This window comes from Penicillium cinerascens (assembly GCF_028974065.1).
Source record: "Penicillium cinerascens strain IBT 15544 chromosome Unknown scaffold_4_segment0_segment1, whole genome shotgun sequence".
In the NCBI taxonomy this organism is placed as follows: Eukaryota; Fungi; Ascomycota; class Eurotiomycetes; order Eurotiales; family Aspergillaceae; genus Penicillium; species Penicillium cinerascens.
In genome coordinates, this window is record NW_026695298.1 from 689,925 (window position 1) to 706,466 (window position 16,542).

The 16,542-nt window shown below is 51.6% G+C and overlaps 5 protein-coding genes across 5 annotated transcripts; 4 read left to right on the forward strand and 1 right to left on the reverse strand.

Moving 5' to 3' along the window:
• Positions 1 to 300: 300 nt before the first annotated feature.
• On the forward strand, positions 301 to 2,700 carry N7498_009361 (translation initiation factor eIF2B catalytic subunit epsilon; the record flags this gene model as incomplete). Its single annotated transcript, XM_058456417.1, has 4 exons — positions 301 to 368; positions 466 to 612; positions 675 to 799; positions 864 to 2,700. Exons 2-4 carry the CDS (start codon positions 478 to 480, stop codon positions 2,698 to 2,700), a joined length of 2,097 nt encoding a protein of 698 aa, XP_058303316.1. The 5' UTR covers positions 301 to 368; positions 466 to 477.
• Positions 2,701 to 4,332: 1,632 nt separating this feature from the next.
• N7498_009362 (uncharacterized protein) lies at positions 4,333 to 6,064 on the forward strand (the record flags this gene model as incomplete). Its single annotated transcript, XM_058456418.1, has 4 exons — positions 4,333 to 4,423; positions 4,482 to 5,016; positions 5,087 to 5,973; positions 6,036 to 6,064. 4 exons carry the CDS (start codon positions 4,333 to 4,335, stop codon positions 6,062 to 6,064), a joined length of 1,542 nt encoding a protein of 513 aa, XP_058303317.1.
• Positions 6,065 to 7,572: 1,508 nt separating this feature from the next.
• mrsA (putative mitochondrial carrier protein) lies at positions 7,573 to 9,071 on the forward strand (the record flags this gene model as incomplete). The annotated part of the gene is made up of 8 exons (XM_058456419.1): positions 7,573 to 7,610; positions 7,838 to 7,907; positions 7,963 to 7,998; positions 8,075 to 8,207; positions 8,264 to 8,356; positions 8,408 to 8,464; positions 8,517 to 8,961; positions 9,020 to 9,071. The coding sequence occupies 8 exons, from the start codon at positions 7,573 to 7,575 to the stop codon at positions 9,069 to 9,071; spliced, it is 924 nt and encodes a 307-aa protein (XP_058303318.1).
• Positions 9,072 to 9,769: 698 nt separating this feature from the next.
• Positions 9,770 to 12,335, forward strand: N7498_009364 (uncharacterized protein; the record flags this gene model as incomplete). Its single annotated transcript, XM_058456420.1, has 4 exons — positions 9,770 to 9,859; positions 9,916 to 10,162; positions 10,224 to 12,062; positions 12,115 to 12,335. The coding sequence occupies 4 exons, from the start codon at positions 9,770 to 9,772 to the stop codon at positions 12,333 to 12,335; spliced, it is 2,397 nt and encodes a 798-aa protein (XP_058303319.1).
• A 341-nt stretch (positions 12,336 to 12,676) lies between these two features.
• On the reverse strand, positions 12,677 to 14,335 carry N7498_009365 (cytochrome P450; the record flags this gene model as incomplete). The annotated part of the gene is made up of 4 exons (XM_058456421.1): positions 12,677 to 12,833; positions 12,888 to 13,060; positions 13,110 to 14,216; positions 14,267 to 14,335. 4 exons carry the CDS (start codon positions 14,333 to 14,335, stop codon positions 12,677 to 12,679), a joined length of 1,506 nt encoding a protein of 501 aa, XP_058303320.1.
• Positions 14,336 to 16,542: the final 2,207 nt, after the last annotated feature.

Genomic DNA, 16,542 nt, shown 5'->3' on the forward strand with positions numbered 1-16,542 from the left:
AATCCCGAAGTTTTGTGCGGACGAACCCGAGATCGTGCTCAGCGCGAGCCCCAGGGGGAATTCTAGACCGCGTGTCTCTTTAAACAAGCAAATTAAGGGAGTCCAGGAGGGCCCAGACCTTCAGGGGAGTTCTGGACCGTCTGCGGCTAGCACGTGGCTGGCACGTAACACTAAAGTCATGTGACGCCATGAGATGTGACCTTTTGTTTGCATCTTTTTGTCTGAAGTGCAAACAATGCAACACCGTGGGAGTCATCGGAGGCTTGGCGGGGGTTTTTGTGCCTTTCTTTGATAACGAGCCTGGGACCAGTTGCTGTGCCGATTGAACAGACTTGGTCAATCCCATTTCTGTGGTCCTTACTTTCCCGGTATGATACACCTGATATTTCTCCAGCTGGACACTTTGTCATCTCGACCCTACGAAAGAGCTCCTTTCGCGCGAACACTTCAACTGACGCCTCCAAGGATCTTCCAGCAATGGGTGCCAAGCAAAAAGGAAGCTCGAAGTCCAAGGGCAACCAGGCTGAGGAGGTAGAGGAGACTCTGCAGGCAGTGGTTCTGGCGGATACCTTCGAGACGAGATTCGAGCCCTTTACTCTCGACAAGCCGCGGGTATGTACCCGAAGGGGAGTTACGGGAAGATTGCAAGTGCTAATCGACTTTAATCACGATAGTGTCTTCTTCCCCTGGCCAACACCCCCCTCATCGAATATACCCTCGAGTTTCTGGCCAATGCAGGTGTCGAGGAGGTTTTTCTCTACGGAGGCGCCCACTCTGACAAGCTAGAGAAATACATCAAGTACGCCGCCAGAAACCGTTGACCAGATCATAACCAGAGAAAGAGGCTGACTGTTTTTCGCTAGTGCTTCGAAATGGAGAGCCCTGTCCTCGCCCTTCAAGAAACTCACATTCCTCAAATCCACCTCTACCTCGGTCGGCGATGTGATGCGTGACTTGGACGGCAAGCACCTTATCACCGGCGACTTCATCGTCGTAAGCGGCGATGTAATCAGCAACCTGCCCATTGAGGGCGCCCTGGCCACACACCGAGCCCGCCGCGAGGCCGATAAGAACGCGATCATGACCATGGTGCTGCGCGAAGCCGGCCCGAACCACCGCACAAAGTCCTCTTCAGTTTCACCAGTCTTTGTGATTGATCCGACCAAGGACCGCTGTCTCCATTACGAGGAGATTGACCACCATGACGACGATGCTCCGACCCGGTTGAACATCGATACGGAGATCATTCTCACCCACTCCGAGCTGGATATCCGTCAAGATTTGATTGACTGCAGTATCGATATCTGCACTCCCGACGTACTGGGCTTGTGGTCCGATAGTTTCGACTACCAGTCACCGCGGAAGCATTACTTGTTCGGTGTCCTAAAGGACTACGAGCTGAATGGCAAGACCATTCACACACATATCATCAAAGACCACTACGCCGCCCGGGTACGTAATCTGAAGGCTTACGATGCCATTAGCAAGGATATTATTTCGCGCTGGACCTACCCCTTGTGTCCTGATACGAACTTGCTCCCGGGCCACACTTACGATCTCCGCAAGGGCAGCTTGTACCAAGAACAGGGCGTGACCCTGGCTCGGTCATGTGTAATTGGTCGTCGCACAGTCATCGGTAAAGGCACCAGTATCGGTGACCGAACAACAGTCCACAGCACTGTTTTAGGACGGAACTGCAAGATTGGCCGGAATGTCAAGCTGGACGGCGCATACATCTGGGACGGCGTCGTGATCGGAGACAACACCGACGTCCCGGGGGCTATTATTGCTGACAATGTGGTTATCGGCAAGGGCTGCACTGTCGCCCCCGGTGCGCTTATCTCTCACGATGTAAAGATCGCAGACGGTGTAGAGGTTGAGAGTGGAAAGCGCATCACCAAGGTGGGACGGAATGGAACTGCCGGTCCCACCGACTCCAAGGTGGTCGGTCAAGGAGGCGAGGGCTACGAGTTTGTGCCGGGCGAGGATGATGACGAGGAAGATGACGATGCCAGTGTCGCCTCATCGGGACTGGTATACCGCATGCCAGGACTTTCGCTCTCCTCCGCCTCCATCTCAACCCTATCTTCCGAAGTATCCGACGGATCATGGCAACGCTCCGCACGCAGCAGTTTCTCCGACGAGGAAGAACAGGACCACTTCCACCACGACGCATCAGTTAGTCTATTTGACGGTCTGCGCGACGGCGTCTCCGCAGACGTGGTGCAATTGGAGCTAGTCAGTCTGCGTATGACAGCCAACGCCTCGGATGTGCAAGTGCGGCGCGCAATCGTAACCTCCTTCATGAAATACATCCAGCAGCTCATGGAAGGTGGCAAGGGTGCCGGCGATGCCGTGCACGAGGTGTTCTCCAAGTACCGTGAAGTCGTGGAGCGCACGCTATTCGATCGGAACAAGGCTGAGAAGAGAGATCAGGTAGATCTTTTGCTACGGCTGCAGCAGGATCTGGTGCACCGCAACAAGGGTGATACCGTGCTGCTTTTTACTGCGAAGGAGCTGTACGACTTGGAGCTGGTGGATGAGGAGGCGTACGAGCAATGGTGGGATCATGAACGGTCTACTGAAAGTGAAGAGATGAAGACCGTTCGTAGCCAGGCGCAGCAGTTTGTGGATTGGCTCGCGAATGCTGACGAGGAGGAGAGCAGTGAGGAGGAAGACAGTGACGAGGACGATGAGTAGAGGCATATTTCCCATTCATTCGGACACCTTGATATCTTTAAAAGACCTCGGGACGCTTTCATACCCAAAATTAACGCATTTTCATACATCGCATTTTGCAAGCAATCAGGGACTTACATCGTCAGCCAACCTAGATTTTTTAACTGATTAAGTTGTGAACTCAGTAGCCAATGTTATCCTAAATAAACAATCCGATTTCGGGAGGATATATCTAGTAGACGAGCGCATCCCCGCGACGCCCTAGACATTGTCTTGATGACTGATGCAAGAAAAAAGTATAGACAGACCCATTCTACATAAAGATGAGAAAGAAATGAAAGAAAAAAAGCACAGGTGCAGATCAGAGATAGCAGCTGAATAGAAAGACCTAGTAACACGAAGGATTCGGTATACTTAATCAATATACTCATATCAGTAATTGGAACTTTGCCACCATCCAAGGTCGACGTGGCGCAGTGGTTACCGCGGCGGCCTGCTAGAGCCTTCCAACGCCTTAGTTCACTAAGGTTTGATCTCTCACATAGGAGAGCCGTTTCCTTCGGGTTCCTCGGTTCGAATCCGGGCGTCGACGCATCTTTTTTTGTTTTTCTTTGGCCCATCTCAGAACTGAGTCTATCTGAGACTGGGTGCATTTTGCTATTATTTTTTTTGTAGTATCTATTTCCATCTGACATGATGTTATAAGGACCAGGATACTAGCTTCGCTGGGCTCACCAGCTACAAGTTCGAAGGGATGCATCACACTAGGTGCATTTTGCTCAAAACACATTCCACGACACTCATTTGAGACTTTAGTGTCCATGACAGGTCGCCTTGAATGTAGGTTCCGTATATATTGGCCGTGTCAATTCCATATTCTATCGTGTTCTATAGGCTATCAGGCAGACATGCTACCTAGGATGGTCCTGGCGAGATCCATGGATGTTCCTAGGAAGCTCCGGAAGAGGCAAACCTACCCAAGCTGGAGAGAAAATCACCTTCGATCCAATTATTCAGCTTCATGTGAGGTTGTCTTAAATGTAATTTATACGGCGCTGCCAACTTGAGACCCTATCCTGGTCCCATCTGCACGTCACCTCAAACCTGGCACTAACACTAGCACCCTGAAACTGGCACAGCTCCACCGTGAATCATCGCGTGAGTCAAAACGCCCGTCAGGCAGAGGTCATTCATTTTTGTTTTCCTAGTTCCCTTGTGACTCCAATTTGAGGCGCCTGAAAGATAGCTGCGAGCGTATAGAGTGAACGGATCCGCCTGATCGCAGCCCCTTCCCCACTCTCGCCCCCCTCTCCGACCACTACTTGTCCGCGCTCCGTTTTCCAAGTGACGCAGTCTTCCGATTCCTCCCATCGATTTCTAATTCCCATCGCCGGCACTCTGCCGCACCCCCTTTTCACCACGCCTCCCTCTACACGGAAGAGAAAGGCGGCTGAGGCGGCGATTGCGGACGACCAGCCTCCCCCCAAAGCCGCCACCAAGGCTACCCACGCTCCAAGCGCCACTACCTCCGATCCGCTTAGCAAACCCGACTCTCTCACGGCCTCATCTCTCTTCATCGTTCCCGGGAAGCATACCCCTAGTTCCAAGCAGGAAAAGCGGGATCTCGTGACTCCCGCGACAACCACGGGCAGCATGGATTCCGACGACGACTTCCTGAGCGACGTGTCGAGTGCCGGTGACTTCCTCGACACCCAGAACAGCGATGATGAGAGTTTAGGGGATGGTATGTATTGCTCTTCCGATGATGACGTCCTCCTGTTGACCTTGCTTCCCACGAACAGATTTCGGTGATGATCTCGATACCGGCTTTTCCGATGATAAAGACCTCATCAAGCAAAAACGAAAACCATACGAAGTTGAATTCAAGGTTTTAAACCCCTTGGACATTCAGCGTGAGCAGGATGTCCAGGTAGACGATGTTTCCGCAATCCTTGGCCTTCCCCCAGAGTCGGCGGCGATCCTGTTACGGTTCGGTCGGTGGAAGCAGGAGAAACTTATCGAGGGGTATATGGAACACCCGGAGGAGACATTAGAAGATGCAGGGCTTGGGACAAATTTCGAGGGCCTTGCGAAGACCGAGAAGGTGGCGGACTTCATGTGTGAGATATGCTGCGAGGAAGGGCCCGACCTCGAGACGTTTGCGATGCGATGCGGTCATCGGTTCTGTGTCGACTGCTACCGACACTACCTGGCGCAAAAGATCAAGGAGGAGGGTGAAGCCGCTCGTATTGAATGTCCAGGCGATAATTGTCACCGCATCGTGGATTCCAAGTCCCTGGAACTACTTTTGGCGGACAACAACGCCTTGCAGGAACGGTATGCCAACCATCTCCCTCCTCTTTATCATTAAGCGAAAGATGATGACTGACATTTACGCTTGCTTTAGGTACCGTACTCTCCTCACAAGGACGTATGTGGATGATAAGGACAACCTCCGTTGGTGCCCGGCACCCAACTGCGAATATGCTGTCGACTGTGCGGTCAAAGCCCGCGACCTCCGCCGCATTGTACCAACGGTGAACTGTATTTGCAAACATGAGTTCTGTTTCGGCTGCTCCCTCAACGACCATCAACCTACTCCCTGCACACTGGTGAAGATGTGGTTGAAGAAGTGTGAGGATGACTCCGAGACGGCCAACTGGATATCCGCCAACACCAAGGAGTGCCCCAGGTGCATGTCGACGATCGAGAAGAACGGCGGTTGCAACCACATGACCTGCCGCAAGTGCAAGCATGAGTTCTGCTGGATGTGCATGGGCTTGTGGTCGGAGCACGGTACCAGCTGGTATAACTGCAACCGGTACGAGGAAAAGTCTGGCTCAGACGCACGCTCTGCCCAGGCCAAGTCTCGGGCGTCTTTGGAACGCTACCTGCATTACTATAATCGTTATGCAAATCACGAGCAGTCTGCTAAACTGGACAAGGATCTATATCTCAAGACCGAGAAGAAGATGACCAGCCTTCAGTCACAATCGGGCCTGTCTTGGATCGAAGTTCAGTTCTTAGACACTGCCTCACAGGCACTGCAACAGTGCCGACAGACTTTGAAGTGGACGTATGCATTTGCATTTTACTTGGCGCGCAACAACCTCACCGAGATCTTCGAGGACAACCAAAAGGATCTGGAAATGGCCGTCGAGAGTCTCAGTGAGATGTTCGAAAAGCCCGTGCCAGAGCTGGCCAAGTTGAAGGTCGATATTCTGGACAAGACGGCCTACTGTAACAAGCGCCGAGTTATTCTGTTGAGCGACACCGCAGAAAACCTGAAGAATGGTAAGTCGATACATTCAAGTTTTTTTTTTTTTTTTTTTCAGAAATGCTAATCCAGACTGCAGGAGAATGGGCGTTTAATGTCGAGTGGTAAAAGCCATACCTCGACCACCTACGGACGACTGCCGATGAGATCTTGACGACGTGAACGAACCTCCAACAAGTTACCGCCCGATCCTCCATCTCCCTCTTTCCTTCATCGGTGGACTCTGAAGTAACTGTGTTTTATATTCCTCTCCGGTCAAAACGAACCGGATGCACCTGGAACTCTACTATGTTTGATCTTACCCATTTCCATTTTCCGAGGCTGTGGCGCAGAAGGTGTTGTGATCATTTGTTGGGACTACCATGGCCAGATAGCAGTGCTCTTTACAATCATATTCATAGCGATTTCTTTACTCCTCATTCATTTTGTTCTTCATTTTGTTCTGGAAAATCCTCTATTTACCCGGTGACCCATTTAGGAGTGGCTCCTTACGGTATCCCCTAAAGCGGCGCTATGCATAGTAAGACTTCTAGGTAAAATTTCTGCTGCTCCCTTACGGGAAACTAGGGTCGCGTGGACACATCAGAGATTATTGGCAGCCTTTTACGTACGGCGGCGACACGAATGGTTTAGTCCACACGGGTTGATGTCCACCCGGTTCTCGGTAGCCTGGCCCCCAGAGTCGCGTGTTCGGGCGGCGCCCAAATCGTAGGGGATCTCGTATTCAAGGATGTCCAATCCCCCCCCCCTTATAGGGTACCTTTGAAGGAATCTATGGACTACTGTAGGGGAAAGGAGTAAAGGATTTGTATTATGACCACCTCCGATCATGGAAAGGTAGAGTCAGTTGGCCGATGAATGGCTTTCTCGACAGCTTGGGAGCCTTATACCGTTCGCCGGATGCCTGCTCCACCCCTACCCCTTCTCTCACAAGCTAAATCCCGATGGAAGGGGTGCAATAAATTAAACGCTTATCAGATTGATAAAAGTTACCGGTATTGGGCCCGTCCTATACCTAACTTGCCTTAGTGTAGTTCGGAGAGCCGGTACAATACGGGTTACCTAAGCTCCGTCATCGGATCTTCGGGGGTCGATGAAGTTGGTTGAGATGGAGTTCTGGACCTATTGTCTGAGTAGTGCCGTGGAAAAATAGACGAGGGTTTGTGAAACCCGAGTAGAATATAATTAACGTAATGGAGTAGACTACTATAGCATGATATACCGCTCGGAGCTCGGATTGCTTAGGGCCGGAGATTGTGGAATCCGGCGAAGGTCGGTCGGCCTTGAATAATTTCCCTAGTGGTCACTATTCCATTCCCCATCTTCTCCTTCCCCGGGCGTCCGAAAAAAAAATTTGACCAAGTATCCCTTAAGTTGAAGTCCGTTGGTCAACTTGGGAAACCTCATCCTTGAACAACAGCAACTTCTCCCCCTGTTCAATCCGGGCGTATTTGTGTCTGTTTGGCGTTGGCTCCACGACCCCCGTTACCTTAGCACCCATAAGCCTTCCATCCTGCGCACCTCGGTCACGACACCACGACATCATCATCACCCCAACCTCTCTGTCCATTTTTTCTCGAATTGCGCCCGCTGCGCCTCGAGCTAGCGGAGCTCCCATGGCTGCTACCGAGCATCTCCCGGAGCAGGAATATGAGTAGGTGACTCTCCGCGCTTGAATTTTCGTTGAGCGGGCAACGCGACCTCCATCGCCGCGCGGGATAGGGCGGTTCCATTCACTTGCGGAGCGATTGAGGCTCCTGCGGGCGTGTCTTTGCCTTCTGCTGGTGCATTTGGGCCATCTCCGCTCCCCATGGCGTTTTTTGCCCTGGGCCGAGTGACTCCGGTGTGCCGTACATGCTAACGTGATGTTTCTTCCAACAGCTACGAAGCTCTCCCTTCCAACTATGGCTTAGGCCGAAATATGCTTGCGGGCGCTTTTGCAGGGATAGCGGTATGTCACCGACATTGACTTGGTAGGAGAGACATGGCTGATGGTCGGATTCAAGGAACACTCCGTGATGTACCCGGTTGATTTGCTCAAGGTAAGTTTTTGCGTCTGGATCTCATCATATCATTCTCGTGGGGCGGATTGGACTGACGGAGTTTCTCAACATCTAGACTCGCATGCAAATCCTGAACCCTTCAACCGGCGGCCTGTACACCGGCCTCACCAATGCGGTCTCCACAATTTATCGGATTGAAGGCTGGCGGACACTATGGAAGGGTGTTTCTAGTGTGATTGTTGGCGCTGGTGAGTTTCCAGAGTCGAGATGGGATAATTGGGACGGACGACTGATCCTGCGACAGGTCCGGCACACGCGGTGTATTTTGGAACGTATGAGATCGTGAAGGACATGGCTGGCGGCAATGTCGATGATGGACACCACCCATTGGCAGCTGGTAGGTTTTGAAACCTCGAGGGAATGTATACATGACTGACTCATAATGCAGCTATGAGCGGTGCCTCGGCCACGATCGCGAGCGATGCGCTGATGAACCCATTCGATGGTAGGTGTCTCTTAAGAACAACAAGAGGTTTGACGCCGCTGACCCATAATAGTTATCAAGCAGCGTATGCAGGTTCATGGTTCAGTTCACAAGACCCTGATGCAATGCGCCAAAACCCTCTACCGCACCGAGGGTCTCCAGGCCTTCTACGTCTCCTACCCCACCACCCTCTGCATGACCGTCCCCTTCACTGCCACCCAGTTTGTCGCCTACGAGTCCATCTCCAAGGTTATGAACCCCTCCCAGCAATACGACCCCTTCACCCACTGCATGGCCGGCGGTCTCGCCGGTGCCTTCGCCGCCGGTCTCACCACACCCCTGGACGTCGTGAAGACCCTCCTCCAAACCCGTGGCCTCGCCGAGAGCGAGGAGATCCGCTCTGCGCGCGGTCTCTTCAATGCCGCTGCCATCATTAAGCGTCAGTTCGGCTGGTCTGGTTTCCTCCGAGGCATGCGCCCTCGGATTATCTCGACCATGCCGTCCACGGCCATTTGCTGGTATGTTCTGTCTTTCCCCCTGAGATTCAGGACTTTCAGGTCGCTAACGTTATTATAGGACATCTTATGAGATGGCCAAGGCTTACTTCAAGCAACAAAGCGAAAAATAAGAAAAAATACACCTTGTCACGCGATCACCATTTGCCGATTTGACTGCCATCTACCGATCCCGATAATGCTGTTCCACTTGTTCAATATACCGCATTACGTCGAGGTCCACGTAATGCCTTTCTTTTTGTTTCTGTGATCTCTTGAGGCGATATGGGTCTTGAGGGACGGGCAGCGCCCGATCAACCCTCATATGAAGGTGCATCATGGGCCACGTGAGCCCGGGTTTCGATCTTTCTGCATGTTTGGGACTTCTGTTCTCCAAAAGCGATAGCAATGTATAGTTCGGAACGAAAGGAGATTTGGGAATGGCACTGCCGGCTTGGAGATGGACTTGTTTTTCTCTTCTTGACGCTCCTCCTGTCCGATGTGTCCTATATCGTTACCGGCGTTGGAACCTGGATCCTCGGGGTTTGATTTCTTGTGCGGCTGGGTCTCTCCGTTGCATCGATACATGTTTTATTTTTCTGTTTTATTTTTATTTCTTTGCATGTACCCATAGACGTGCCACCACGAGGAATCTAGAGACGATATCCGAGCATTCACAATACAAATGTAGGGCTTGAAGAGTATAGAGTCCGCATGCAGTAACGGGCGGACAGACGACGTCACGCGAAAAATCCCTCAAACGGGAGATCATCGCTCCCATCCTCTCCCCCACCAACAAACTACAGATGGGTGCGGGCTTGTACTTTCCCCAATGATGCGCCCACGGCCTGCGTCTTCCATGCAGAAGACCTATGATGAGTGCTATCTCTTGTGCTCTACTGCCGTCTACTTTGAAGGCCAGGTATGTTCCCCAGTTCTGCCGCTGCCTCGGTCGGCTTCAATTGCTCATGACATCAGAACAACGAGGACGAAGCATTGAGGTCCTGGCGATCCGCCCTCGATACTATCTATCACCATAATGCCCGCCGGGTCTCGTCGACCTACACTCCCAAGTCCGAAACCGAGAAGGCCCTGCAGGATTCCATCCGTGCGCTGGAGATTCAATGCCGCGAGCGAGTCGATCTTCTAGGAGCCCTGCGCGAGAGCCGAAAAGAGTCCGCTGAAGCCAACGGCGCCAAAGAAGGCTCTGCGACACTCACCAAGGGTAAATCTTCTAACTACGCACCTTCTCCTTCCTCTTCAAAAACCCCCCGGCTGGATCGGAGACGGCACTATCCCCGCCGTCGGCTACACAGATCTCTCCAAACCGGCCGCTATACCGGGGCGACCACAACCGCCACCGATGGCGCGACAGAATACCGACTCACCGGCGCTGTACGACGACTTTGCGGCTCCGGGCCCGTCGCTGAGCGCCGCACCCGCACTGCGCGTGGAGTCCAATTCTTCGGGCAAGACCAAATCCCGTGGATCTAGTCCTGAGCGACGGAAGGGAATGCTGACGACATTACGCAACACCGACGGAAAGAAGAATGGCAAGAAAAGCAAGATCAGTTCCAAGAAGGACTCGCGGCCGGCCGCTTCCAAAGCTGCGGGTTTGGCATGGGGCAATCTTTACCGGTCTTCGTCGACGAACGAGAAGATCGCGAGCGATGCGGCGCTGGCTTCTTCCCGATCGACCGCGGCCCACGACCCTAGCATCCGGCGTGATGTGGAGCCGAAATCGAGTTCTAGCGAAGAGCCTGTCTTTGTCCGGCGGTCTCCACAAAAGAACCCATCGACAGATCGGATTCCTTCTGCAAATTGGCGAGAGCCTCATCACTCATCGCCGGCTCGATCATCTCCTCGCCCGGTGACCCAAGCGCCGGTTCTGCGCCCGCCGCAGGCCTCGCATGAGAGTCGCAAGCCTCCTCCGTCAGTCAAGCTGCACATGCCAGACCCACAGGATTTCACGCCTACCTATCCACCTAAGCCATCTGTCAAACCCAAACCCGTAGGGTTACGATCTACACTCCCACCTCCGCCTCGCGTGACACAGGTCAAGTCCGAGGGCAGTTCTCGGCCGACGACACCGCGACAGGATCGCGAGACGAAAGTGTCGAGTAATAAGCCGCGGACCAAATCCGCGCCACGCATCAATAAAACCGAGCCGTCATCCTATATATCACCATCATCGAGTGATGACATTCAGCGTGGAGTTGACCGCATGTCCGTTTCTGGCGTGAACGGCGGCGCTGTTCGACGCAAAGCGGCTCCACCCAAACGTCACGAGACACCGCCATCGAGCGATCAAGACTCTTCGGGACAGCGGTCTGAAGACGAAGCCGGGGATGAGGATGAAGAAGGGGATAACAACGATATCGTCAATATCTTGAACAAACTGCCCAAGGGCGTGGACCTCCAATCAGCTCGACAGATCCTAAACGATATCGTCGTGCGTGGCGATGAAGTACACTGGGACGACATCGCCGGGCTGGAAGGAGCCAAGAAGGCTCTCAAAGAAGCAGTGGTGTACCCATTCCTTCGCCCGGATCTCTTCTCAGGCCTTCGTGAACCAGCACGTGGTATGTTGCTCTTCGGTCCGCCCGGTACTGGTAAAACCATGCTTGCACGAGCAGTAGCCACGGAATCCAAATCCACATTCTTCTCGGTGTCTGCCTCGAGCCTCACATCAAAATGGCACGGTGAGAGCGAGAAGCTCGTGCGTGCCCTATTTGGACTCGCCAAAGTCCTCGCCCCTTCGATCATCTTCGTCGATGAGATCGACTCTCTTCTGTCTGCACGGTCCTCTGGCACCGAGCACGAAGCTTCGCGGCGGTCAAAGACTGAATTCCTGGTCCAGTGGTCTGATCTCCAGCGTGCCGCCGCCGGTCGGGAACCGACCGCAAGGGACAAGAAGGAAGGAGATGCGGGTCGCGTGCTCGTTTTGGCGGCCACCAATTTGCCTTGGGATATCGACGAGGCTGCGCGTCGTCGTTTCGTTCGGAGGCAGTACATCCCCTTACCGGAGCAACATGTTCGCGAGCAGCAGATACGCAGGCTTCTCAGCCATCAGCACCAGACACTGAGCGATGCTGATATCCAGGTCCTGGTCCATGTCACAGAAGGTAAAACTCTACCCCCTCTATATATGAGAATGACCATTGCTAACAATCACAGGCTTTTCCGGCTCAGACATAACAGCCCTAGCCAAAGACGCCGCCATGGGCCCTCTCCGCAACCTCGGCGAAGCACTACTCCACACCCCAATGGACCAGATCCGGCCCATCATCTTCAAAGACTTCGAAGCAAGCTTATACTCTATCCGACCCAGCGTGTCACCTGACGGGCTCCGCAGGTATGAAGAGTGGGCTCGAGAATTCGGTGAAAGGGGTGGTTAGCGTTGACGCTGGCTCGTGGCTTCCGATCCTGTACCCCATGGAGCGTTGGACGTATTCTAGGTATTTGATGTAGGAAATGGAGTCTATGGTTTTATGTTTCATGGTTTGCATGATATGTGCTACTACTCGGCCGGGCCGATTCGGGCCATTCTTCTTTACGGGTATTGAGTCGGATACTCGTCTGGCGTTGGAGGTGGATTGGAGTTGGCTTAGCACATGGCATTTATAAAATGGTATTGATTATCCATACATATGCCTGTACAATATTGATTTTACGGATCCTCCTGCATTGAATTTGATTTCAACTTGAGAACACTTGACTAGTCTCTGAATCCTCCTTATTAGTGTTGTGCCTGCGACAATTTCACCATCAGTGGCTTTCTCTCCAAGATATTGTAGGCTCTCTGGATATTCCAGTTAGCGGAGCTCTCATCCAGGGTCATGTCAAAGCTCCACAAGAACTTGGCTGCAATGAGCCTCATTTCCGCATATGCAAGGCTGCGAAGACACAATAGTTAGCTCAATATCCGGTATTTGAAGATAAATACTGACTTTCTCCCAAGACAGTTCCGAGGTCCAAGCGAGAATGCCTGAAGTGCCGTCCGACAGTCCGACTCGAAGCGCTTGTCTCTGCTATCCAGCCATCTCTCAGGGATAAAAGACTCCGCTTCGGCGAACAGGGACTCGGCGTGGTAAGTCGAATAATGAGCCCCCGAGACGGAAACCTGCGCAGGTCAGTCCACATCAACCATCACGAGTAACAGAGTTACATACTCCTTCTGGAACAAAGTGCCCATCGATCACAGCACCTCCCTCCGGAACGATCCGTGGAATGACAGCCGGAACAGGCGGATAAACTCGCAAACTCTCCTCAAGCGCAGCATTCAAATAAGGCAGCTGGCTCACCCTCTGGAAATCAATCTCATCATAAGTCCCAAACGCCCCTCGAATCTCATCCACCAGTTTCTTATGAACCGAGGGATTCATGAGAGTATAGAAAGTAAATCCAGAGAGCAAACTAGCCGTAGTCTCACTCCCAGCCAGAATCAACAACGCCGCATTAGCTTCCATCTCACGGATACTCATAGCCCGGTCGTCGCTAAATCGTAGGATGTATGTCATGAAATCCGGCCGGTCGGTTTTGGTTTCCAATCTGCGATGGACCTTCTCATTTGTCAAGGCAAAATGCTCGTCTCGCATCTTCGCTAGTCGTTTCGGCAGCAGCCTTCTGACGATCGGAGCCAGGAATGGATATACGGCTAGCGGTCGCTGTAAGACCATTACCTTGGCGCTTACGAAGACCATTTGGACCCATGGATGGTATTGGCTTTCTCGCAGACAGTCGAAAGGCTCGCCGAAGGCTAGGTCGCCGATTATGTCGAAGGTGGTGAAATTGAACCATTGAGACATGTCCACCGTTTCGCGCGACGCGGACACCTCTCCGTTTAGTCGCTCGATGAGCATGTCGACATAGGACTGGATCAAAGATTCTTGGTCTCGGAGAGCTTTCTCGGAAAACGCATGCGAGAGAAGTCTTCGCGATCGCGAGTGGTCTGCATCGTTGGAGTTTAGAATACTCGGTCCACTCGGTCCTCCGAGGTAGAATCTGGGGTCTTTCAAGAATGAGCCGGCTCCAGATTTTCGGTGGCCGTAGATATCTTTCCATGCTTGCGGACTGCGGTAGACGAGTACTTGGGGGCCGGTTCGAACGACGTCTCCATATTTGTCATGCAGTTCTTTGATCTTGTAATGGTATTGTCCTGTCGATGTCCAGTACAGGTTTTGGAGGTTGGCGCAGGCTGCCAATCTCGGTCCTGGATATTTCGATAGTGGGCTGAAATAGAGGTTGTAAACAACGGTCCACAACAGGTAAGCCGCCGGCTGAGTATATGTCAGTGAACTAGTCAGCGCCCAAAGCAAGCCACACATACAGCAATCACCCCTAGATAGAACAAAGATGTTACGCCAAAAGTCTCTGAGCTGGAATTCAAAAGCGCCATCTTGAAAACGTGCTGTCGGCCTGTATTCAGAAACCGTCAGTCTTTCGGGGAAGCCAGAATAGCCAAATCTATTTCAATAGTCATAACGGTGTGTTTCGTCACCGTAAGATCACGCGTAAGGCCACCGGCCTTGTCTTATGCACAATTAGCGTCGTATGCATGGACAATGTGGTATTGTGAGACGATGACCCCGCATTTAATCGGAATGCACGGAACCAAGGCGACGTGCATTATACACGACTCGGATAAAAACACAAAATATGAAGAACAAACAGTATCCTGCAGTTTGGGGACAAGTTGGGGGTGTTCTATTGCTTGCATCTTACATCGGTCGAACCCAGACTTTCTAGTGTTCTCGGAATTCAACGTCGTTTATTCGAGGCTGTAGACTCCATTCTATATCCAAACATTTGAAACAGATGTATATCTCGGAAGCATAACTATCATTAGGGCCACTTCCCAGCTTCAAATCGAGGCGCCAGGCGATGACGATCATCAATATCATCGAATGAAAGCAAGGAGAGCTTCACCGGGAGCAGCGATCCTCTTGGTCTCGACACTTGGACGCCTGAACCCGACGGCCTGCTCCTGTGACTGACTGAGGATCGATGAATGAGTGGGCGAATAGAAGATAGGCAAGATGCCATAGGATCTCGGTGTCTATACATGACCATGCCGTTTGTGCTACATTAATTAAAAACCCGCGTGTTCCCTCAGTATTAGGCATATCATAAATCTCGGGGAACATCTTTAATAGCCTATCTTTTAGCAACGCCTATAGATTCTCTATAGGGTTCAAATCTAGCGAATATGCTGGCCAATTCATGACTATAAACCCTTGTTCTTTTAGCTAATAGCGTACTTGACGCGCGATATATACGCGAGCGCCGTCGTGTATAAAAATAGCCTCAGATCGGTTATTTATTAATGTCGGTAGCTATTATTGATAGGCCTCAAGGATTCTGGTGCTATTCACGCCGCCTCAAGGTAAAGCAGGATATCTGAATAAAGGAATTAGAGCTATTCGACGTGGATCGTCTAAAAAAGAAGCCTAAAACATCTATCGAAGCTGTTTTCTAAGCGGTATAGGCTTGACCTCGCCCTCTTGGGCCTAATAATTTGGTTTTGTAAATATCCACTCTGCGTTTTCCCCTAAACCTCGCTCAATAGAAGTGTCGTCCGACCAATAGACCCTTGACCAATCCTCATGCGTAGGCGTGCGTCGTGCTCAGTTAACTGAGGTTGTTTGATCTTGCGCTATTTTCGTAGACCAAAATCTTTTAATAGCTTCCGGAGCGTCTCACGACTAATTTTATAGTCGACGAGGTTAAGCAAAGCATCATATTTGATACTAGGGTTGTTTTGGATAGCATCGTATATTAAATCACGATCAAAAGTGCTTAAATTGCGAGGCCGACCAGAGCGTTGAGCTGAGTAGTTCTGCTGACCGCGAATAGCCTCATTTTTGCAGGTATAAATAATTGTAGAGCGAGATATAGAGGGAAACTGGCTATGAATGCGATTATATGACCATTTTGCGTCGTTCCGAAGGCTGCAAATGCGTGACCGTACTGACGGCGAGAGCTCTTTACCTGCGGTAGGCATAATGTGGGATATATGCTAGGGGTAGGAAATAGGGGATGGGATACCCGAGAATACAGTGGCACTAAAGTCTCCGACCCCCCTATACACCGCCCTTCCATCTCGTCTATACCTCCTGCTATATCTGGCAGGCTAAAACTTACTAAAACCTACTAAAATAACGCGCTTGAAAAGCGCGTCGCGTAGTTATATTATTTCTCTTCCTATAGCTATACCTCCCATTAGGACTGCTCCTACACCTAGCTGGTGGGCTCCAGTCGGAAATTCATAGAATCTATGTCTGGCAGAAAAAGCGGCAGAATAAAAGGCGGTCTATAAGGGGGGTCGGAGACTCTAGCAGTGCCATCCTACCCCCTATTTCTTACTCCCTATTCCCTACGCGTTCTGTTTATTTTTATAGAGCTGTTTATTTATTTTGGATGTTCAGATTGGCTAGCCATTTTTGATTTAGTAGGCGGTAGGGGTAGGGCGGTAGGGGTAGGGCGGTGGAGGTGGGTGGGGAGAGGGGGGGGTTGTTCAAATACTTGTTGGTAGGGACTGTAAACACCAAAAAGTTGAGGGAGATACGCTTCAAGTACCAATTTTACTGTCGGCCTAGCCTATAA